This window comes from Molossus molossus, unplaced genomic scaffold (genome assembly GCF_014108415.1).
Source record: "Molossus molossus isolate mMolMol1 unplaced genomic scaffold, mMolMol1.p scaffold_m16_p_11, whole genome shotgun sequence".
NCBI classification, from domain to species: domain Eukaryota; kingdom Metazoa; phylum Chordata; class Mammalia; order Chiroptera; family Molossidae; genus Molossus; species Molossus molossus.
In genome coordinates this window covers 47,392,617-47,417,409 of record NW_023425346.1, presented here as the reverse complement: position 1 = coordinate 47,417,409, position 24,793 = coordinate 47,392,617, and the positions used below count along the sequence as shown (strand labels likewise).

Sequence of the window (24,793 nt, the reverse complement as noted above, 5' to 3'; positions counted from 1 at the left end):
AATTATTTCCCTCAGTGATTAAACCAGCCCACTATTTTACCTTGTTTGCTTTGTTCTTTTATCCATAATACGGGTGAATATTTTAATATACATGGAAGGGAAAACATATCTATTTTGTCACATTTATTAACCATCCAGAAAGGAGATGCTTCTTCACACTATGTCATCTTGAAAAATAAACTAAATAATGATTTGCCATATTTTGTAGTCTTGAGGCTCTTGAGCATATTGACTTTCACAGGTGGATGGCTTCATCAGAGCAGTATGTACCTGTCTCCCTGAGACACCCATCACTGCTCACATTCTTTCAGCAAATATGACAACGCCAACTATGTGTCATCTGTTGTGCTATAAAAGAGTACAATGGAGAATAGACCCGAGTCCCCCAAGACTGAGTAGGAACAACAGTTATGGAGACACAGACAGGGGAACAGTAGTTATTCTGTGGCATCTGCTATAAAATAGGAAGCATGCAATGCCACAGGAACATAGAGGTGGTGTAGCTGCCTGAAGACATCTGAGAAGGCTTTATAAGGAGGTGACATTGGGTCATGACTGAGAGAGGAGGCCCCAAAGCACAGGCAGGTTGGCATTCCAGGCAGAGATGCTACATGGTAGAGGAGCACAAAGTTGAGTGTGCAAGGCACGTGTGAGCAACGTCTAGAAGAATCAGTGTGCCTCCTTGATAAGCACAGAGGGGAGGTTAGCAAGAAATAAGGGTGGAAAAGTAGGCTTAAAAAAGAGCTGGCCACTTTGAAGTTTATTCTCTAATCCTGTTCCTCCTTACCTTTTTTAAAACATTTTTTAAAATATGTTTTTATTGATTTTTTAGAGAGAGAGGAAGGGAGAGAGAGAAAGAAACATCAATGTGAGAAAGACACATCCATCAGCTGCCTCCTGCATGCCACCTACTGGGGATCAAACCACAACCCAGGCATGTGCCCTGACCAGGAATTGAACCGGGACCTCTCAGTCCATGGGGTGATGCTCAATCCACTGAGCCACACCAGCCTGGCTTAATGTCAAGTATACTGTAAGAATCTCATGAAAGTACAAATCATCTCTCCATAAAGAAAGCATACCCATACTGTTTGTAATAGAATTTCATGACCACATGGAACCACTACAGGTCCATGGACCCCAGTGTAGTAACTACTGTTCTAGCCCAGGGATCAACATACCAAAGCCTATGGTTGTAAAGGAAGTTTTTCTGGATTTCAGCCATGCCCATTTATGTATACACTTGCTACAGTGGCAGAACTGAGTGGTTGTAATGGATATCCTATCACCCTCAAAGCCTAAAAGTACTTAAGAAAATGTTTACCAACCCTTGCTCTAGACAATCTCAAAGGTAATCAGAGACTCTTAATGTTTCACTATTGGGAAATGCCTTAAGAGCTTGCTTGATATATTGCAAAAAAAAAGTGGGAGCACAATGCTTAACAAATTAGTCTTGTACACATTTGCACTCAAATTTGGACTAGAGCTGAAGTGTCAGAAGACAGACAGGCCCTGGCCAGTTTGGCTCAGCGGTTAGAGCGTTGGCCTGCGGTCCGGAGAGACCCGGGTTCGGTTCCCGCTAGGGGCACGTACTTTGGTTGCGGTTTGTCCCCGGCCCTGGTTGGTCGTGCGGGTGGCAGCCACTCGATGTGTCCCTTCACGTCGATGTTTCTCTCTCTCTCTCCCTTCCTCTCTCTCCCTCCCACTCTATCTGTACAAAAATAAATGGAAAAATATCCTTGAAAAAAAAAGAAGACAGACAGGTTTTGAAGGATAGGGTAATTAAGAAAATCAGGAGAGTGATGAATGCTACGATAGTTACCATGTGGGAAAATTGGAACGGCAAGAGGCGTTGGTGATCAATAGCAATGGGAATGCTTAAAAGCAGAAATAAAGTACTAAAGATAAACTATACGTCTTTATTTTAACTGAGGGCAGCACTATCTACATTTAGCTAAGGACCTATATAAAGTATTTTTGGAGTTTGAATAATACATTTAAAAAGATTGCTGTCATTTTGCAGATAAGGAAACAGAGGTCCCAAGGTCTTAACTGAATCCACATATCATATAACTAGCAGAATCAATTAAATCTAGAGTTCATAGCAATAAATGGTTCTTAATCTTAACTGTAGTTAATATGTGCCGGCAATTTCTCTCTATGGGAGAATTTTAGTGCTGATAATTCTAGGACTATGAATCTTTAAATGTACATTTTATTTATTTTTTTGTGATTTACATTTATACATTTCTTTTTTTTCTAGAGTATGCAGATTTTACGACTTCACCTTACATATATCAGGTTTTGGTTTATTATTTTTATTTATTCTTTTCATTTATTTAAGCTTTCACAGCATCTCTGTTATTTTGTTTTGTATTGTTGCTCATAGTTTCACTGTGTGCTCATCATGTATTTTTGTAAACATGTTGTTCTCAAGGCTCCTGTCTTGTTTTGTCTCGCTTGGCAAACTGCTGAGCATATAATAGGCATTCAATTAACCTATGTTGATTGCTTGATTGGATGGCCTAAACATTTAAGGGTAGCTTTTCTAACTTCTTTAGTTCTGCATTATGTTTTATTAATGTTGCCCATTTAACAATGTTACCAATCTTAATCATTCTTTTCTTTCTTTGAATACTAGGTGGTTGTGAATGCACTCATAGGTGCAATTCCTTCTATCATGAATGTGCTACTTGTGTGTCTTATATTCTGGCTGATATTCAGCATCATGGGAGTAAATTTGTTTGCGGGCAAGTTCTATGAGTGTATTAACACCGTAAATGGGTCACGGTTTCCTACAAGTCAAGTTCAAAATCGATCCCAGTGTTTTGCTCTGATGAACGGTACTCAAAATGTGCGATGGAAAAACCTGAAGGTGAACTTTGATAACGTTGGATATGGTTACCTGTCTTTGCTTCAAGTTGTAAGTGAACCCTTTCATGATGCTTGATCTTTTAGTGGACACTGACAGAAGTCATTATTTTAAGTAATGTATTGACTAGAAAGTAAAGATAAAGTATTTTGTGACTTTAAAAAGAGACTTGGTGTTGATTAAACATTTGCCTATAAAAATGAGTAAAAACTCGTAGGTTCCTTTGCATTGAAGAGTTCTTAGCCCATAAGTGACTTGATGTATTTGGTCCCTCACTATTGCACCATCCGAATATTATTCCAAAAACAAATAGTCCTGTTTTTTGGACTGCCAGTTCTATACTACATGGAAATGAGAGGGACTTCCCACGACCAAAGAGAATCCTTAAGAAATGGAAATAAATTGTTTTTTGCCTTTTTTATAAACTTCTCCTCTGCCTCTGGAAAAATAAAAGTTCATGTGCAAAATTTTCAGAAATTATAACATCCTGGAAATAACTAACTAGGATTATGATTTAGAATGTGACCTGGGAGGGTGTCCTTTTTTTTCTTGACATAGCACCTTTATATTAAATTGGTATTTTGAAATACAGTAACATTTAGTGATTTGATATTACTTAATACATGGAACCTTAAGTGGACTAAACTCATGTGCAGCTGCTTTAGAGTATGAGCTTCACATTCAGATTCTATAACTGTTATATTTACAGGCAACATTTAAGGGATGGATGGATATTATGTATGCAGCTGTTGATTCAGTTAATGTAAGTATTGGTCAACATAAAACTAAAATCTACAGTTTTAAAAGCTCCTTAGTTTAGTTTGGCTGTTTTGAAACAGCATTTCCAAGGAGTGCTTTGGGTATGTGCACACTGAAAAACTTCCACCTAATAGTTGCCTAGGGGTTGGGTGTGCATCATTTAGAGACAGACCTTGACTCAGATTCTGGCTTCACCATACTGTATAAGCTGTGCAACTGAATTTCAGCAAATTCTCTCTCTGAGTCTGTTTATTGACTATATACAGAAAAATAACTAAATGCCTACCTCATGTGATGTTCTGAGAGCCAACCAGGAAATGTAAGTAGAGCACTTAGCACAGCTTGGAAATCATAACATATAATTTTATGAAAATTAAAATGAAATAACATATTTTATTTATAGTTTTTATTTTTATATTTTGAAGTACCATGAAAGTGTTTATGTGAAATACGTTCCGTTCTTAGAAAGTTAAATCTGATGAAGACATTCTGTAATCAAATTAAAAATAAATTTATGTAAATATGGTATCATCTCTTTTACAGTTTTTTTCTGGAAATAAAAAAAGCATACTTTAGGTCATTTTGTTACTAAATAGTCCTACCAGTCTGAGAACAAGTACTATATATGGTTAAGTTCTTTGTAGGAATTAGAAGATTATGTTCATGTTTATAGTAAGCATGTAATAAATATTTAATGTTGAAAAAATTTTTAAGAATGATTTTGCTGAGCCTCAATAATATTATGGCTTCTTAAAATCCAAGTCCATGTAGAATAGCACTGTTTGGATTACCTTGTGTAACCATGTGAAAGAGAAAATAATGAATGTTATTTTCAGCATACTGCTAACTTTTGTTAATTTTATAGGTAGACCAGCAACCCATGTATGAACACAGCCTCTATATGTATATTTATTTTGTCATCTTTATCATCTTTGGGTCATTCTTCACTTTGAACTTGTTCATTGGTGTCATCATAGATAATTTCAACCAACAAAAAAAAAAGATAAGTATTTTAAGTTTGTTTCATTGCACTGAAAAATAGGAACAATTATTTTCCCCAAAAAATATAATGTGAAATTTAATTTTATGTCAATTAGTAATTATCTTCATTAGAAGTTCATTTGTTTTTTTAAAATAATTAACCAGTGCATACATGCATATAAGTTCTGTGGTTTATCTCTTTCCTCACACCTCTGTAACAAAAATAAAATTAAAAATAAAATTAAAACAAACAAACAAAAAGAATAAATGTTTATACAACTAACTAAATAAATAAATAAATAATTGACCAGTGTACAGTTAGATATGTTCAATCTCATTTATCTCTGCACAGAAAGTAATCTTCTAAGTTATAACTACTTTTAAGCAACATGGCAACTATTCAGGTTTTTCAATGTTCCCTGTAGAAGACTGACTAATTAAAAAAAATTAATGCACCAGTTATTTATTCAAAACACATTTCACACGTTACTTCATTCTGTTCTGAGCCACTGTTCTGTGTGGTATGTCTCCAGTTGGTGCTTGAGGAAAAACAAAATAAGATATAGTTCCTGAGCTCAAGGAGTTTATATTATAACAGAAGATATAATACATGTATTGGAAATTAAGACTTATTGAATATTGCTAGTGAGACACTCCCCTGAGATTTGTGTTTCAACTAATAGAACATTTTATAATCTCCTCTAAGTTTTATCCCACCCTTCATTATGTTGACAACCAGGGTATGTATCATCAAGGGAAGATAAAATCTGTACTTAGACTTTTACTTCTAATTCAGAATTCTCTCACCAGTGTTTTCCTAGCTTTTTCTGGCAAGGGATAGATGGATATTATGTATTTTTCTGGTAAGTTCTTGACATGCTATGATATTCAGTCCCCATCAGTAAGCAATAAAGGATCTGGGCTTCTCTCGACACTGGTATGAAGGCTCCCTTCGGTAGATCAGATGAATGCCCGAACCACAGAAAGACTGTGTATCAACTAGAGGAAAGATGACTTAAAACACCCTAAGACAGAAAGGGAGTCTGGTTATGGTTAGGCATTTGATAAATCTTTTAAGATACAATATAATAGAAAGCTAACTCAAGAAAAACTAAAGAGAACCCATAACTAGACCATCTTTTACTCCAGGATCCAGCAAGTTAAGTAAGAATTTCAGAACTAAATTCTGCCCCCCACCCAAATTTCTAATTATATGGATTATACTAACTTATGCCATAACTAAAAAGCATGACGGATTAATGTAGGACATGCATGAATGCATGAATCTATAAAAATTACAGGTAATATTAAGAAATGAGCAGAGACTTCCAGTCAAGATGGCGGCGTAGGTAAACGCGGTACCGTGTCCTCCCACAATCACATCAAAGTTACAACTAAACTACAAAACAACCATCATTCAAAACTGCCTGAAATCCAGCTGAATGGAAGTCCTACAGCTATGGAATTAAAGCAGCCACATCCAGACTGGTAGGAGGGGCGGAGGCTGATGGCCTGGTCCCACACCCAAGTGGCGGATAAAAACCAGGAGGACACCTCAGCTGGGAATGACCTCTCTGAGAACTGAGGGGTCCCCGTCCCACACAGATGCCTCGCTCAGGGTTCCAGTGCCAGGAAAAGAAGTCCCCATAACATCTGGCTGGAAAAACCAGCAGGAACTGAGGCTCAGGGAGGCTGAGGCGGATGGAGCCCCAGGCAGCTCCTCCTAAAGGGCCCGCGCACGGACTTATCAGACTCAGTCCCTCTAAGCTTGGAGGGGAGGCAGCTTGAGGGGTGCCAGAGACATACAGGGAAGAACTGAGCTGTTTGGCACTGGAGCGAGGGCTGGAAAGGGGGCTTTCTCCGGGACAAACGTGCTGTCAGAGGCCTTTGTTCCTTTGGTGAGCCCTTCCCTGGGGCGGCAGACAGCCACCATATCTGGGACTCCAGCAACCTGGCTCACACTGGTAGCCCTGCTCTGGTGACTCCCTGAGGCCCCGCCCGCCCAACTTTCAGGCCCACCCAAGCTGTTGCCAGTTGCTTATCCATAGGATTGGCCTGTCCTGGATCCTGCTTCAGTTTTTCCTAAATTCTTTCAAACAAGCAGCATCTGGTCTTAGATAGCCCCATACCACTAGTTAAGTAATATATAGAAACAAACACAGGGAGGCAGCCAAAATGAGGAGACAAAGAAACAGGTCCCAAATGAAAGAACAGAACAAAACCCCAAGAAAAGAACTAGGCAACATGGAGATAAGCAACCTAACAGATGCTGAGTTCAAAATACTGCTTATAAGGATGCTCAATGAACTTAGTGAGAACCTCAGCGAACTTAGTGAAGGCCTCAAGAGCATAAAAAAGGACGAGTCAGAAATGATGGATGCACAGTCAGAAATGAAGGAGGTATTAACTGAAATAAAGAATAATTTACACAGATTCAATAGTAGAGTACATAAATCCAAGAAACAGACCATTGATTTGGAATATAGGGAAGCAAAAAATGCCCATTCAGAACAGCAAAAAGAAAAAAGAATCCAAAAAAATGAGGATAATGTAAGGAGCCTCTGGGACAACTTCAAGCATGCCAACATTCGCATCTTGGGGGTGCCAGAGGGAGAAGAGAGAGAACAAGAAATTGGAAACCTAATTGAAACAATAATGGCAGAAAATTTTCCTAACTTGGTGAAGAAAACAGACATACAAGTCCAGGAAGCACAGAGAGTCCCAAACAAGATGAACCCCAAGAGGCCCACACCAAGATGCATCATCATCAAAATGCAAAAAGTTCAAGACAAAGAGAGAATCTTAAAAGCAGCAAGAGAAAAGCAGTTAATTACCTACAAGGGAGTTCCCATTAGGCTGTCAGCTGATTTCTCAAAAGAAACTTTGCAGGCCAGAAGGGAGTGGCAAGAAATATTCAGAGTGATGAAAAGCAAGAACCTACAACCAAGATTACTCTATCCTGCAAGGCTGTCATTTAGAATCGATGGCCATATAAAGACTTTCCCAGACAAGAAAAAGTTAAAGGAGTTCATCACCACCAAACTGTTATTATATAAAATGATGAAGGGTCTTTTTGAAGAAAAAGATAAAATATATGAACAAACAAAATGGCAATGAATACATATCTATCAACAATGGAATCTACAAACAAAATGAACAGGCAGAACAGAAACATTCTCATAGATACAGAGAACATTTTGTTGGTTGCCAGATGGGAGGGGGGTTGGGGGAACAGGTGAAAAAGGTGAAGGAATTAAGAAGCTCAAATTCATTGCTAGACTGACAAACCTCAAAGGGAAAGGGGTTGGGGGGTAGGAAGAAATAAACCAAAGAACTTATATATATAACCAATGGACACAGACAATAGTGTGGGAAAAGGCAGGAGGAGGGGGTCAGTAGGGGGAAAATGAGGAACATCTGTAATACATTCAACAATAAAGATTAAAAATAAATAAATAAATAAATGAGCAGAGCTTCTGGGCCTGCTTTGTGGGATTGAAGCTTTTACAGTGTGACAAGGATTAAAAACTTCATGTAGATGTTATGGTTTTTTGTTTGTTTACTGTTCAAGCATCAAGATTGTGTATTCAATTAGAAAGTCCTTTAGGTCAGGAACCCTGGACTATTAGTAATTTCCTTAATGCCTAGAACATTATGTATAATGTTGATACCCCCCAAATAGCTTATGTTCAAATACCTTTAGGTGGACTTAAAGAGAAGCTGAAGAGTTTCTTGAAAGACACACACACACAAACACATGCATATGTGCATTGCATATTTTTTTCTGCTAAAGGAATATAGTATTTTTAAATGAAATAAACAAGTCAGAGAAAGACAAGTACTATGTGATTTCACTCATTATGTGGAATTTCATAAACAAACTGAACTACCAAGCACAATAGAGAGACTCATAGAGCAGGCGGACAGTTCTGGGGGTGGGTGGGCGGTTGTGAGAGTGGTGGAGGGATTAAGCAAAAAAGAAAAAAAAGAGAGAGAGAAAACCCACGGACGTGGACAACAGTATGGTGTTCGAGGGTGGAGGGGGTGGGTAGAGATGGAAGAGGACATAGAGGGGATACATGGTGATGGAAAAAATGAAATAAAATTTTAAAATAAATAAAATGAATACAAACAAATATAAATCTAATATTATTTTTACTACTCTTTTTGGCCGCTACTCTTCATAAGAGTACAAAATGTGAGCCAAATCATCAAAAAATATATTGACTATTTTTATTTCTTGTAGCCCTTCCTAATATGTTTGTTCTTTTGCAATAAAACACCTGGTTACATAAGTAGCAGATGAAAGGACATAATTTAACATAATGCAGGTTACCTGACCAAAAGAAAATTGAGCCAATAATTATTATATTAATACATATACTTCATATATGCACATTACATGAAGTATAGAGAGTCACGTGCCTACACATAGGTAATCCTTTAAGACAGGTTTCATTGATAGCTACACTGCACATAATAAAATGCATTTTATTCCTATAGTAATACATTTCAACCTATCTTAATAATCTGAGGAAAGATAGACAGTGATTCTGGTTTTAACTAGATTTTTTTATTTTTTTACCTTGGAGGTCAAGACATCTTTATGACAGAAGAACAGAAGAAATATTATAATGCAATGAAAAAGCTGGGATCTAAGAAACCACAAAAGCCAATACCTCGGCCAGGGGTAAAAAAAAAAAACACCATATATGTGTGTGTGTGTGTGTATATATATATATATATATATATGTATTTTATACGTATATGTGTTTTATATATATATATACACACACATATATGTATTTGTATATGTATATGTGTTTTATATATATACATACATATGTGTGTGTGTGTTTTATATATATATATATATCTTTACTATGTAAACTTTCAAATTATTTTTAATTCACCATTAATGTATAAGTATTTCTTAAACATGAATATTTTGAATGAATTTTGAAAATTTTTTTAACAGAATTGCTAATATTTTAAACAAAAGTCCTTATAATACATATACATAATATATGTATTTTGAACACTGTATCAGCTTTTTTTTTTTTTTTTTTTTTATCCTCACCCGAGGATATTTTTCCATTTTTTGTACAGATAGAGCGGGAGGGAGAGAGAGGAAGAGAGAGAGAGAGAAACATTGACGTGAAGGGACACATCGAGTGGCTGCCACCCGCACGACCAACCAGGGCCGGGGACAAACTGCAACCGAGGTACGTGCCCTTAGTGGGAACCGAACCCGGGTCTCTCTGGACCGCAGGCTGACGCTCTAACCGCTGAGCCAAACTGGCCAGGGCTGTATCAGCTTTTAATAGTCCTTCTTATTTTTTCTTAAAAAATGAAAAATAATTATATATGCATTTAATTTTTATATTAGCTACACAACTTACTAATACAGTGGCCTTTAGAATATCAAAATAAATGTACTTTATATTGAATATAACATACAGGGGGAATAAACTTAAAAGTCAATGTTAGTATACAAGGCTAATTGAATACTGATCTGATACACTGAAAGGCAACAAAAAGTTTCATTTCCTCTGACTTTTATTTAACTCATTAATAATATTTCTTATAGAAAGCACAAACCTATTACCAGGGATAATTTATGCAAGTTTTTTTGGTAATGTAATGATTAGTGACGCAACTTGACAACTTTATATTCCATGTTATTTCTGTTTATTTGCAGAACAAATTTCAAGGCTGTATATTTGACCTAGTAACAAACCAAGTTTTTGATATCACCATTATGGTTCTCATCTGCCTCAACATGGTCACCATGATGGTAGAAAAAGAGGGACAAAGTGCACACATGACTGATGTCTTATATTGGATAAATGTGATTTTTATTATCCTGTTCACTGGAGAATGTGTGCTGAAACTGATCTCCCTTAGGCACTACTACTTCACCGTGGGATGGAACATTTTTGATTTTGTGATTGTGATTATCTCCATTGTAGGTAAGAGCATTTATTAATCACATTTTTTCATTTTGAATGAAGCAGAACTCCACACATGCTCAGAGAAGTTTCTGAATTCTTAAATGTAGTGTGCTTTTGTATAAGTTAGTAAAATGAAAGAATGAAGGAATCTGAAAACAAAGCTTGACAAAACAAAACCTTTGTGTCAGAATTCCTGGGTTCGTGCTACAGGCCTCAAAGCTTCAAGTTTTCCATTTGCTGGAAGCCCATGACACCTCTTGTTCCGGTGTTTGGTTTCAAAGATCACCCTTCACGACAGTAGCAACTGTGTCTACCTGTAGAAATGTCTTAGAAGACCAGTGCAGATTCTGAAATCATTTCCGGTTTTAGCACATGTGAGAACTGCCCTTTGACTGATGATAAGATTAATAGCCAGATTATTGGTGATGCCTCATAAAAATTCTTCCTGACATCAAAGTAAAGTTAAGGTCTCTAGAAATGCCATCTTCATTTCTTGTGGCTTTATACTTGGCAAATCTATAAAACACAATCATTTCTCAACCAGCCCCACTCCTATCTGTGAATCACAGTACATGATTTTAAACTTTCGTCCCTTTTCATAGCTGTATTTATATACTTTTGTGGGGGTTTTATCATTATCTGTACATGCCTTGCCCAGTGTTTTAGGATTGCCCTTATTTTAAAATTATAAATTTTATACGGGAAGAGATTCAAGAGATCATAAATTGGAAACAACATAAAATTCTTCCCTATGTGGTTATTTTTCACAGAATATTTTACAACCATAAGAAATTAGTTCTCATTTGTATGGAACTATTTTCATGACACAAAGTGACTAAAGTAGATTCCCCAAAAATGCTTATGTAACATGATTATATTCATGTGTACGTGTGTGCTTGCATAGAAAACTGTCTGGAGTGATGATCAACAAAGTATTAACCATAGATATGGTTGGGGATATTTCAGGTAATTTGTATTTCCTTTTTAGCATTTACTGTATTGCTTGAATTTTCTACATGAGTGGGCATTACTCATATAATTAAAAATTACTCTAGAGGGAAAAAAAAATAAATGTCCACAAACTTAGTGAAGGAGAAAAAATGTCACAGTGGTTAAGTCTAAGCATTTTCCTTTGGGATTGCTCAATCCTTTGATTGTTATGAAATCTCTTTCAATAAAATAACAGTCCTAAAATTGTAAGAGACATGCTGGCAGATTAAACTATTTAGAGTCAAGATTTTCTATAGCACAGAAATTTAGATATTTTCTTTTTATTTCCTCCCTCCTCGCCAGGAATGTTTCTGACTGAAGTGATAGAAAAATATTTTGTGTCCCCCACCCTGTTCCGAGTGATCCGTCTTGCCAGGATTGGCCGAATCCTACGTCTGATCAAAGGGGCGAAGGGGATCCGCACGCTGCTCTTTGCTCTGATGATGTCCCTTCCTGCGTTGTTTAACATCGGCCTCCTGCTCTTCCTGGTCATGTTCATCTACGCCATCTTTGGAATGTCCAACTTTGCCTATGTTAAAAAGGAAGCTGGAATTGATGACATGTTCAACTTTGAAACCTTTGGCAACAGCATGATCTGCCTGTTCCAGATTACCACCTCTGCTGGCTGGGACGGATTGCTAGCACCTATTCTCAACAGTGCACCACCTGACTGTGACCCTGACACAATTCACCCTGGAAACTCAGTGAAGGGAGACTGTGGGAATCCATCTGTTGGGATTTTCTATTTTGTCAGTTACATCATCATATCATTTCTGGTTGTGGTGAACATGTACATCGCTGTCATCCTGGAGAACTTCAGTGTTGCTACTGAAGAAAGTACTGAACCCCTGAGTGAGGATGACTTTGAGATGTTCTACAAGGTTTGGGAGAAGTTTGACCCCGATGCCACCCAGTTTATAGAATATAGAAAACTCTCTGATTTTGCAGCTGCCCTGGATCCTCCTCTTCTCATAGCAAAACCAAACAAAGTCCAGCTCATTGCCATGGATCTGCCCATGGTCAATGGCGACCGGATTCATTGTCTTGACATCTTATTTGCTTTTACAAAACGTGTTTTGGGTGAAGGTGGAGAGATGGACTCTCTTCGTTCACAGATGGAAGAAAGGTTCATGTCAGCAAACCCTTCCAAAGTGTCCTATGAACCCATCACAACAACATTAAAACGAAAACAAGAGGATGTGTCTGCTACTGTCATTCAACGTGCTTACAGACGTCACCGCTTAAGGCAAAATGTCAAAAATATATCAAGTATATACATAAAAGATGGAGACAGAGATGATGATTTGCCCCATAAAGAAGATATGGTTTTTGATAATGTCAATGAGAACACAAGTCCAGAAAAGACAGATGCGACCCCATCTGCCATCTCTCCACCTTCGTATGACAGTGTAACAAAACCAGACAGAGAGAAATATGAAGAAGACAAAACAGAAAAGGAAGACAAAGGGAAAGACGGCAAGGAAAGCAAAAAATAGAGCTTTGTATTTAATACACTGTTTACAACCTGTGAAGGTGATGTATTTGTGTCAACAAGACTCTTTTAAGGAGGTCTATGCCAAAACCTTTTAGCAGAATATTCTCAAAGTCAGGGCAGTCACAGGTCTGATTCTCTGAGAATTAGCAGCATTAGCAGATGGCTATTTTTGCATGGGTGAATGATCCTGTAAGAATTGTAAGAGTAACTATAGGAATCATTGATTACAGCAAACAAAGGTAATTTCATTTTATTTGCTTTTAATAAATCACAAGACCGTGTAGAAAATGTTCACATCTGCCCTATCATCTTTTCACAGGTTTGTAAACACTCTTGTTTCCCATGCAAATACTCACACACACACCCCTATCATTTGAATATCTACAAAAGTACTTGGCCTTGGCCTTGCCATGAAATATCCTGATAGAAGGAATGGATATTAGCAATGAATGTTCAGTTGAAAGATGTTGGTGTTAGGGAGCAAAACTCTTTTATCCAGGTACACAGGTCATCCTATATTTTGAGGTGCTTAAATTTATTCTATATTGCATCAGAACCAATTTATATGTGCCTATAAAATGCTATGGAATTAAAAACATGTGTAGGCTATTCATTTTAACAAATACTTTTCATTTGTCTTGACTCATGTAACAACCAGAATTAAGATGTACCTTTAGAGTATTGTGTTCTATAGCCCATCTTTTATATATCCTTCTTAGTTCATACAATTGCAGAATGTGAAGAATTAATCTAAGTACGTATCACATCCCTCAAAAGAAAAAGGTGAAGATAATTGAAAAAAAAGAAGCAACTGAAGAAAGCTTTATTTACTATTATTTATATAATCTAACACTAGACAGTGCTGCCCCAAAATACCAATAATGACCCAACTCTTAATCTTTTTTTTTTCTTTGTTGATTTTAGAGAGAGATGATGAGAGAGATGGGAACATCTATGAGAGAGAACATCTATTGGCCGCCTCCTGCATGCCCCCCAATAAGGATTTGGCCCACAACCTGGGCATGTGCCCTGACCAGGAATCAAATGAGAGACTCTTGGTGCATGGGTCAACACTCAACCACTGAGCCACACCCAGGCCCAATTTTTTATCTTTTGTCACATTTTTCTGCTTTCTCATGCAGTATTGTTTAGTCACCCTTTAGCACTAAGCAAAGTTGCTACTTCCCTTTAATGGATTGCTTCCTAATATGCAGGTAACTCTTTAATACCATTGTATGTGACTTGAGCACAGTATTTACTGCATCACCTGCATACCGTCTGAACTGTGTATGGCAGGCTTCCAAATCATGACATAAGACAGGTTTTTAACTCAGACTTGTTAGAATGAATAAAGAAGCATTCAGCTGAGGTTCTTGCCAACTTGCTTCCTTGTCACTTAATTTACTTCCTAATTTGTACAAGCAATCCTTTTAGACCATTAATCCTTCATCTAAAAATGAGGAGGATGTCACTTTCTCCTTAAAATTCTGTGACTATGAGGTATATTATGCATCAATCAATTAAGTACCCTGAGCTTATAAATCACCCAGCACATAATTCATTTTGCTTTAGCTGGTGTCCTCTTACCAAGGATTATAAATCTAGTTTTTAAGACATTCTTGTTAATAGTAGCCTGAAAAGCACTGGCTATGCTGCAGTTTTTTATCATTTCATTTCAGGAATCTGAGGTCTTTTTCCTATCAAGTTATACACGTGCAGGTAAACATTGAGTTGTGTAAGGAGAAAGTAGTTTTATTTAGATTTTTGTGGGAGTTTCAAAGCAGATATGAAGCAGATTCATTTGCTTTCTTAAAAACAAACATGCATTATATTTCTATAATCGGTACTTAAACCTATTTTTTGTTGTTCTGGCTAGTTAAAAATAAAGGAAATTTAAACACATCTATGGAGATGAAGAGGTATGTGTAGAGAATGAGAGACAGAAAAGAGAGACTAAGAAACAGACATATGAGAAATTCAGACAAAAACAGATATTTACACAGAATTTTCTATCTAGAATGTTTTTAAATTGTGATGTATTTTACAATATCTATGACAGAGATGATCACTTATGTACATTTGTCATAAGGTACATATGAAATTAAATCTGGGGCCAGAAATTCTTTATACCACAATATCTATGATGGAAATTGTCACTTATGAACATTTGTCATAAGGTACATATAAAAGTAAATCTAGGGCCAGAAATTCTTTACACCAATGTTCAATCATTCATCTTTGGTTATTTGAGCCACTTTTTGATTTAATATGAAAGATACCATGCAGTGTTTTCCTAGACCCTAAAGAGCATTGTATCACATATCTGCTAAGCCTGTTGAAAATAATTTTGACAATTTAATTAGGGAACCATACAAAATATATTACATTTATACAATTTTTAATACATTAAATTAAAAAATTAATATCACCTTAAGTTTGAATTAAGTCTATCCTGGTTATTTTGAACACATATAAATATAATTGCATTTTGCATATTTATTGACTAAGTATGAAAAGACATATAGGGGCAGGCTTATGTGTGATTTACTATTCATGTTTTTACATTTCCTGATTTTTATGTAAAATAAAGAATATTGGCAACTGGTTCCACAACACAATTTCTTCTGAGCATTAAAAAAAAAAAAAAAATTTAGCTGCTCTTTCTCCTGTTCATGCTGAACTATAATTTTTACAAAATATATAACATACTTGGGTTTTGTACATATATATATATATATGTTTTCCCAGGAATGTCTACTTTTTATCAATCAAGAACAATGTTTGGAACTAAGAGTTCATTTAGCACATTGTAAGCTTGAAGAAATATTAGACTTCTCTTTTCATGTAGGTTACTGTTTGGTACTGATTATGAAATATAACCTCCCAAAGGCACTGTCAGCCTAATATTTAAATCACATAACTGCGAACTCATTTCACCTGCTGCTATAGAATGGCAATTACACCGTAAAATGTAACTTGGAACAAAATGGAAGTAAACAGATTTGAAAACAAATCTATACATATAATTTTGATAAAAGTGGGAGAGTTTCACTTTACCTTTTTGATTGTTACACTGTTTGCAAAAGACTTAAGTGACTGGTGGGCTGATTCTAAAATGCTGGTTGTTAAACCTCAACCCAAAATGTCCATCATGATTTTATAGCATTTTTGATAGCTTAATTTAAAAGAGTTAAGATAAAATGCATATGTAAATAAAACAGTTCTAGATAGAAATTTTGGAGAAATGTTAATGAAAGTAATGAAATGAGGGCCAGCTAAGCTAGACTGGCCAAGAAAATAGCCTGGGTTTAGGACCTATATATAGAGGCCACCAATTTTTTGTAAATATCTGTGGTTTATTATGTTATGTTCTTGAAGATAAGAATTGCTTCACAAAAATAAGTGGATATAATAATGCTGTTTACATAGAAGTCTTTACAAATTTTATACATCTATGAATGCTCTATTTGAGTTTGAATTTGTCGTCAATTACATTGTAGTTATATTTCAGACACACTGTAATAGACTCTATAAATAAAAGTCGTCTGAAAAATAAAATCATGTTTGCATATATTTTATGTTTCTGTGAGAACCTTCAAGGAGATAAATTCAGTGCACCCCTAAATAAGATGCAGCAACTGATTGCTGTTTTTAAAAAACTGAAAGATGGGCAATTTCAAATGTCCTCCATGAGAATTCTTCCAGGATAAGAAAGATGGAAATAAAGAATATAGAATTCCAGAGCAATTCACTGACATCTATATTTCAGTGCCAAAGGGGAAAATTGAAACAGGAAGTGACAATATACAAACATTTAGCACACAGTGACAGTATGCATTTGTGTGTGTATGCGTGATAGCACTGAGAGATAATATGACATACATAATGGGTAAGGGCTTGGGTTTGAGAACCAGAACTGTATTTGGATCCCAGTTAAACCATGACTGTCTGAGTTTCCTGAACACACGATTTAACCAATACATGCCTCAGCTTTCTCCTCTATAAAATGAGGATAATAGTTCTAAGTTGTAATATGGTCATAGTACAGAATGAGAAAATCCCTGGGAAGTCGTTAGAACAATAGCTGACAACACAGAATCAAGAGTTTATATTGGTCGTGCTTAGTGCGGCAGTTGACTTGCCACTAAAAACTGTAAGAGCCCAAGCTAGCTCTCTAGCACACAAGAGCTCAATGCATTCTCCATACATGTTAAATAATAACAAAGTTCCCCTTATTTCATATGTCTTTGTGTAGACATGGTGCCCCAAAGGGTCTTGTGCATCCTTTGGACATGTAATGAGCATATAGTGATGTGACATATATACCAAAATATTTCAAAATTGAGCAGTTTTGATATTTGTGAACTTAAATGACATGCTAAAATGGGTAAACATGCACATTTACAAAGGTTTAGCTTATTTTATGAAAAAAAATTGGAGGTGGTCACTTCCATATTCAGCGAAATAGCCAATTCAAATCTCTTTTATTTGAGGAGAAGACAAAAATGACAAAACATGAATAATTAGAAATATCAGAGAGTAAAATACTGATTTTGTCAGATATTATGAATCCTAAATGTTTATGTATTACATTATGTTTCATTATATGTCTATTACTTATGTTATATACTATTTTATTTTGTGATAGTTAGACAGTATCAAGATGCTTCACTCTCAAAAGCTTCACAATTTTTGGTCATAACTTAAGACTTGAATTTGTGCATATTCTTTTATTGTAATTTTTTTATAATTCTGGAAGTACTCTAGTCATTTAATTAATAATTTATTTGCTGTTTTGCCAAAAAAAAATCACTCAGGTGCTAACTTCTTATACCTGGCAGTTATTTTGCTTCTCATGTTTATAAATGAGTTATTTTGTTTTAAAAGAGAGATTCAAAATTGTCATTTCACTTTGGCAGTTCAGGTCAAAGATTTAAAGAGACAAGATTAAAATTTGTAATTAAAATAAAAACTTGTGTTTCTGTTTGAATCTAGGACACTATCATTATCCTTGATGTTCTCAATATTGAAAATTAAGAATTTATTTTACAATGAAATTTTATGGATGAGAAATAAATACTAAAACTCTACAGAAATGTGTTTTCTTAAAATATCCCATCAAGCTCACACACAACCACCAAACTTCTAAATATCAAAGTTTAATTTGACTCCCTTTAAAAAACTAGTAAAGACAGATTTCTCTTGTAATCTGCCTAAACAATTCAGCACATCTTGATAAATTGTTTTTAGTTGGTACCCTCAATAGAATCAGCTCTGAGAAGAGAGGATTGGAAGGAAACAAGTGGGAAAATAATTACTCCATGTTTCATTTTTCTGCTTAATTTATTTCCCTTTATATACTCATGTTACCCTAATCATCTCATTTTGACTCTAAATTCAGAACAAAGATTGTTCACTGGTTTAGAGTCATCTAATTATGCTCTGACTCTTGCAACGAAAAGAAATGTGTATCTCTAAAGAAGTACACATCGTTCATTTATTTCAGATACAAATGGGTCTGCCTCCTATAAACAGCAGCCAGAATACCACTTAGAGCTAGGTTATGGGCGGAAAGAGATCTGGGAGGAAGCCAGGGCAAACAAGAGAAGCCATCTATTTTAGCTTTGTGACTCTAAGGCACAACCTGTACCAGAAAACTGTGCAATAACTGCAAGCATATTTAAAGTTTCCTGTGAAATAAAGTTTACAATTCACTAATTTTCATGCCTAGAGCTAGAAAGGGCACGATTAGCTTAGTCTAAAGAAGTCAGAGCTTGTACAGAAAAACAAAGCCCTTTGATCTGCACACAGCTGAAGAATCAGATGGCAGCCTTTGGCATTTTTTCCATATTAGCATTTTTTCTCTCTAGTTATTTCCTCCTAGAGTAAGAGAACCCCCCTTTTTTTTCCCCTCCCCTGTTTCTGTCATCTTGGTAGCTAAAACCTTCAAAACAAATCTCTTTCTCTTTATAAGATCGATAAAGCCAATTAGACATGACATTGAAAGCACTTACAGAAACCTAAGCTCTGTGTTTCAGAGTATATATACCATTGCCTGCCTTTAAGAATTGCCAATAAATGTAAATATACATTCACAGTAGCGTCATATTATGTAAAGTCATGAGTTTATATCTTTCTTTGCTAACAATGTGACTGAACTTTTTTTTTTTTTTATCCTCACCCGAAGACATTTTTCCATTTTTTGTTCAGATAGAGTGGGAGGGAGAGAGAGGAAGAGATAGAGAGAGAGAAACATCGATGTGAAAGGGACACATCGAGTGGCTGCCACTGCACGACCAACCAGGGCCGCGGACAAACTGCAACCGAAGTACGTGCCGGTAGCGGGAACCAAACCCGGGTCTCTCCGGACCTCAGGCCGACGCTCTAACCGCTGAGCCAAACCGGCCAGGGCTGTGACTGTGAACTTGAGTGATGTACTGATTTGCTGAGCCTCAGGTTCTTTATGAGACCGGTACTCAGGAATTCCAAAGTACGTTAAGTACACAGTAGTAACTTTAAATGGCAATAATTTATTATTCGTTTTTTAAGTCCTCTCAATCTAGGATTCAGTCATAAATTCAATAAAATGATATTGCGCATTTACTGTGTCCTGGAAGAATGAGCCAATGATAACAGTATTATGCTGTGTTTCCATATTGTATTATGGACACACGAGGGAGAAGACCCTAATCTAGCCAGGGTCACCTAGAGGTGAGTACAAACACCAACAGGAGTTAGCTTTTTGTTTGTTTGTTTGTTTGTTTGTTTGTTTATTTTTTATGTAAGCTTTCTTTTTCCCCTTTATTGATTTTAGAGAGAGAGGAAACGAGAGGGAGAGAAATATCCATAAGAGAGAACATCGATTGGTTGCCTCCTGCATGCCCCCTACTGGGGATCAGGCCCACAACCTAGGCATGTGTCCTGCTTGGGAATCGAACCAGTAACCTCTTGGTACGTGGGCTGATGCTCAACCACTGAGCCACACCAGCCGAACCAAAAGGAGTTAGTTTTAAATATGTTGAGTATGAGGTGCTATGGGTCAAAGTAAGGAAGTCCTGAAAGCAATTGAATATAAAGGGTCTGAAGTCCAATGAAGACATCAGGGTTAGACACATACCTAGGAGTCCCTGCTTCGTAGGGGTGGTTGAATCCAGAGCAGATTAAGTCAATCATAGTGTATGTATGCACGTAGAGGTATGAAACAGAGTTTTAAGGAGAGTGGACAGAGTATTAAGAGAGAGAAAGTGATCAGCATTACAAATGGCTAGAGTTGTCACACAACTAAACACCCAAGTGCCAGTTGTTTAATAAAAGTTACATTGCATGAGTCAATGAGTAATATGTTAATGCTTAATATGACTATTAACCACCTGTCATAAAATTTACCTTTCCAGTATATAGCTAGATAAATATTGTAAAAAGGGAAAATTTTTAAAAGTCAGATTGACTATCCTGTTGTGGCATATGTGCTTTTGCTTTCTCCACCTATTTTTTTTTTAATTAGGCTTTCAGAACATCAGTGAAAATATCAGATTAAGAACTTCTGATTATCCACTTCTCAAAAAAAGAATATGAACACTGGCAGTATTGCAAAATCAAATTTTCAGAGCTCTGGAAATTAACCAAAGAAGCATATTTTCAAGAAAACCAATGCTGATTCTCAATAAAAACAATAATCTCTATGGCAACTTTGAAAACCAATTGTCCCACAATCATAATGGAAACTGCAGCCTAAAAGCCGTTAGAGGGGACAGAACGGGTTTGGAGCTTCCTTAAAGCCCTATTTCCAGAAAATTGTTTGTCAAGTCCCTGGACAACCCACTTGCAAAGCTGTCTTTGTTTGGCCTGATTCAGAACTCAGCCAGTGCAAACAGCTTTTTCCCTGGGGTTGTTTGCAATTATTTAACATTGCAGCTGCCTGAGACAATGATAATAGTTGGGGTAAATAAGATTATAAAAAATTTTTAAAGGAAAAGCTGGGGACTGAGATGTTTATAATGGACTTTGTAAAAATACAATCTATTTCTGGGAATCTATAAACCACATGCATTTTCAAGGCTGTTAGTGTCTCAAGGCCATGAGCATCCTGAGGCCATGACCATCCAGGGCTGTGCACAAGCCCTAAGCTCTCACCTCTAGCTGACCTTGATGATCTGCATAAACAGGAAGTAAAAGCTAAGGTAAGGTTGTAAACTATCTGCATCTTAAAGGCATATCTGAAGAATAAAAGACTGGGAACATTAAGGGTCTAAGCCTAAGGCATCTAAAGAAATTCCTATCCAATCATTAGCTGACCACTAACCTAATTGAGCAGAGACTTCAGTGACCACACATGACAAAGAATACAGATTTTACTCATTTAGTCCTGGAAAGTCACTAAACAAACAAGCAGCAGCAGCCACCACCACAGCTAAAAGTAACAATGACAAACTCAGGGAAGGTGAAAAATCTGACCTTAATAAGATTAACAAGTGATTTTTGTATTAGAAACCATGAAGGACAGAGGCAGGGGGATAACATAGTCAAAGTATTGAAAGAAAGACTGAATTAAGAATTCTGTATCTAGAAACACTAACCATCAAAAATAAAGGAGAAAATACATTCTTATAGAAACAAAACCTAAAAGAATTTGTTGTGAGCATACCTGTCCTACAATAATTATTAAAGTAAGAGAGTTCTTAGGCTGAAATGGAAGGATGCTAGACAGTAGTTCAAATATGCATGAAGAAATGAGGAGCACCAATAAATGTAACCAAATCAGTAAATGAGACAATACAAATATACTATATTTTGTTTGTGATTTCTCTTTTTCTTTTATATGTTTTAAAAGACAAGTGCATATGCCCAGCCGGGGTGGCTCAGTGGTTGAGCATTGTCCCATGCACCAAGAGTTCACCAGTTCAATTCCCAGTCAGGGCACATGCCCAGGTTGTCCCCGGCCCTTGTTGGGTCGTGCAGGCGGCAGCCACTCAATGTGTCCCTTTCACATTGATGTTTCTCTCTTTCTCTCTCTCTCCCTCCCACTCTATCTGAACAGAAAATGGAAAAAATAAAATAAAATAAGATAAAAATAAAAATAAAATAAAATAAAATAAGATCCTCTCTTTGTATCTAACCTCTGGCATTTTGATGATGATGTGTCTTGGTGTGGACCTCGTTGGGTTCAGAACTTTCTATTGCACTTAGCATGACGGCAGACTTGTCAGCTTTCCAAAGGGTCTTCAAGGTCTGGCCCCTGCTTCACTCCACAGCCCTATACACACACCTCCTCACACTCAGCACTCAGCTTCCTGCCTTTCTCGCTGTTGTTCAGTCCTGTAAATTCACTCTTGCCCCAGGGCCTTTGCTCTCGCTCTTCTCTGCCTAATTCAGAACACAGCTGCATTATCTTAAAGTTGAGCTCAAATGTTTTCTCCTTAGGGAGGCTTTCCCTAATCGGCCCACTGAAAGAAACCCCACTGCCCTAGTCACTCTCTACCACGTTAAACTTTATTTTCATCTCGCCATTTACTCTTAGCTAATATTGTTATGATTCTGTCTGTGTGTTTGCTTATCTCCTCTCACTTAATAAATGTGACCCCGTGAGGAACAACCTCATTCATTTTGGCTCTCTCCGCTCCTGGAAGGCCGGGCCCCCAAGGGAAGCTCGGCATTAGTTAAGCAGATCATGTTAGAGCCCCGAGCTTCGTCCAATGGGCTGGAAAAGGAAAGGCCCTGGCGGACGAATACCGCAGAAAGGTCAGTGTCTGCTGATAGGTTCGTGCTCCGTTTCCCACAGACTGGTGGATTCCACGGTGGATTCCCTTGTGGGACTATGGAGGGGAAGAGGCCCGCAGGGAAGGGAATCTTTCCATTCGGATCTCATCTCTGGGCTCTGTTCGGTGATTGTTTGCTTCATAAGAAAAGCAAATGACCTCTAATCAACCCGTCAGGATGTCATTAACCACACAGGAATGTGGTGTGCTGGCAAATGTTTAAACACTGGCTCTCCTGTGGAAAAGTGCTCTTCTTCGTGTTTACCTTCTGTCAGTTTTCGTGGTGTCAAGACTCCCTCCACTGGCCAGTTTCAAGCAAGCTACCTGAAGTCGCCCAAGGCGGGGCAGACAGGACATGGCCACCCACCGCCCTCTCCAGCTGGGCCAGCTGGCGCCGGCACACGCGATGTAGACCACGTGCCAAGAACAGTGTGAAGTGTTTTCTGTTCAGCTCTCCCATCTTAGAGCGGCCCAGGAAACTGATGTTCTACACATATGTCAGAGATAAGGAAGTAAACTTAGGTAACGTACCCAAGGACACAACATTACGAAAGGGGTGAATCCAGAGTTCAAATTCAGATCCCTCTGACTCCACATCTTTCCTTTATTTTAGGTTGTGGAAGTCAAAAGCCACACAAAAACTCGGGAACAAACAAAATAACAAGACTTTGGATCGAGCTGCTTCTTAAGATCATGGCTATTTTCTGACCGTCCTGGATGTCTGGCAGACGATGTGAATTTTATTGCTAGCATCACTATATGTGGAGTATACAATCAGCTGGCTTGAGGATCCTAAAAGTAGAATATTAATCAGAATGCAGTGCACCAACAAATCTTGGGACCCCTCTCGTTGCTCCTTTTTCTTGTTTTCTTTGCTAGCCTTGAGTTTTTTTTGTTTGTTTTTTATTTTGTCCTTTCCCTCTAAATATTAACATACTAGACACGAAGAAGCACAAGTATTGAAGAAAAAAGTGAGTCACTGTCAAACAGGATGTGTCTATTCGTTTTGCAACTGTAGTGAAAAAGCAAAGAAAATGGATCATTTCCCAGGATAAAACTGTCCTTAAGGTACTGAAGAAGTCTGATCCCTTTGGAAGGTGGAGTTACCACCTGTCAGGAATAAAGGGAGAAGGAGCCTGGTCCCTTACTAGGCCAGTGATTGTTAGATATTGGTACACATCAGAATCACAACAGATGGCAACCCTGTATGCTCAGTTTCTGGTTAGTGGATTAGGCGCGGGGGGGCGGGGGGGGGGTTGCAAACCTGCATGTCTAGCAAGTTCCCAGGTGTCACTGAGGCTTTTCATTCAGTGACCACAGCTGGAGTAGGGCTACTCCAGATGCTGAGCAAGTTGTACATACCTCACAGCTGAAAAAGCACTGGTCAAGACCCTGCTTTTCAAACTAGACTGCACATTGGAATCACCTGGGGACCTTAATATCAACGTCTGGGTCTCAACCTGGAGATTCTGCTTGAACTGGACTGGGGTGCAGGATAGATATTGGAGGCGGTTAGAAACTCCCCAGGTGATTCTATTGTGCACCTAGTTTGAAAACCAATGGAAATTGTTCTAGACTTCAGTCTCAGGTGTGATATTTTTTACATACAGCTCGTGGTGACCCCTGCCCACACTGACCCATCAGAAAAACACTCATTCCCTCAATTTCCTAGTTTGTTTCGAGTGTGTGTTGAATGGCAGAAGTTGGAGTGCCAGCCGAGAGGTCCAGCAGACTGTGCCTGTGTGTCTCACTGCTAATTACTGCAGGTCGACCTTACTGAGTTGAATATGATAGTTAACTTCTCTATTTTTCTCCTGTTTGGGAAAAGAATAGATAATAGTGAGCAGTATATAAAAGAATTTGGAAAATTCTTGGAAAACTTTAAAGAGTTAGTAGAGAAGAATTTGTATTAATAAATGTGAAGACAGTGGTACTCATAGATGGTATAGAAAGGATTAAAAAATTAATCCAGCCCTGGCCGGTGTGG

The 24,793-nt window shown here is 37.3% G+C and overlaps 1 protein-coding gene across 5 annotated transcripts in view; it reads left to right on the top strand.

Annotated features, from left to right (window-relative positions):
- The window catches only part of SCN9A (sodium voltage-gated channel alpha subunit 9), an 87,022-nt gene extending 73,970 nt beyond the window's left edge, over positions 1 to 13,052 (top strand). For 4 of the 5 annotated variants that reach the window (XM_036253709.1, XM_036253707.1, XM_036253708.1 and 1 more), the window contains 6 exons: positions 2,642 to 2,923; positions 3,582 to 3,635; positions 4,497 to 4,634; positions 9,198 to 9,302; positions 10,314 to 10,584; positions 11,860 to 13,052. In XM_036253709.1, coding sequence (XP_036109602.1) covers positions 2,642 to 2,923; positions 3,582 to 3,635; positions 4,497 to 4,634; positions 9,198 to 9,302; positions 10,314 to 10,584; positions 11,860 to 13,052 — 2,043 coding nt within the window. Of the gene's footprint in view, positions 1 to 2,641; positions 2,924 to 3,581; positions 3,640 to 4,496; positions 4,635 to 9,197; positions 9,303 to 10,313; positions 10,585 to 11,859 lie in introns of all 5 variants that reach the window. The other variant, XM_036253710.1, reaches the window with a different exon arrangement.
- The last annotated feature ends 11,741 nt before the right edge of the window (positions 13,053 to 24,793 follow it).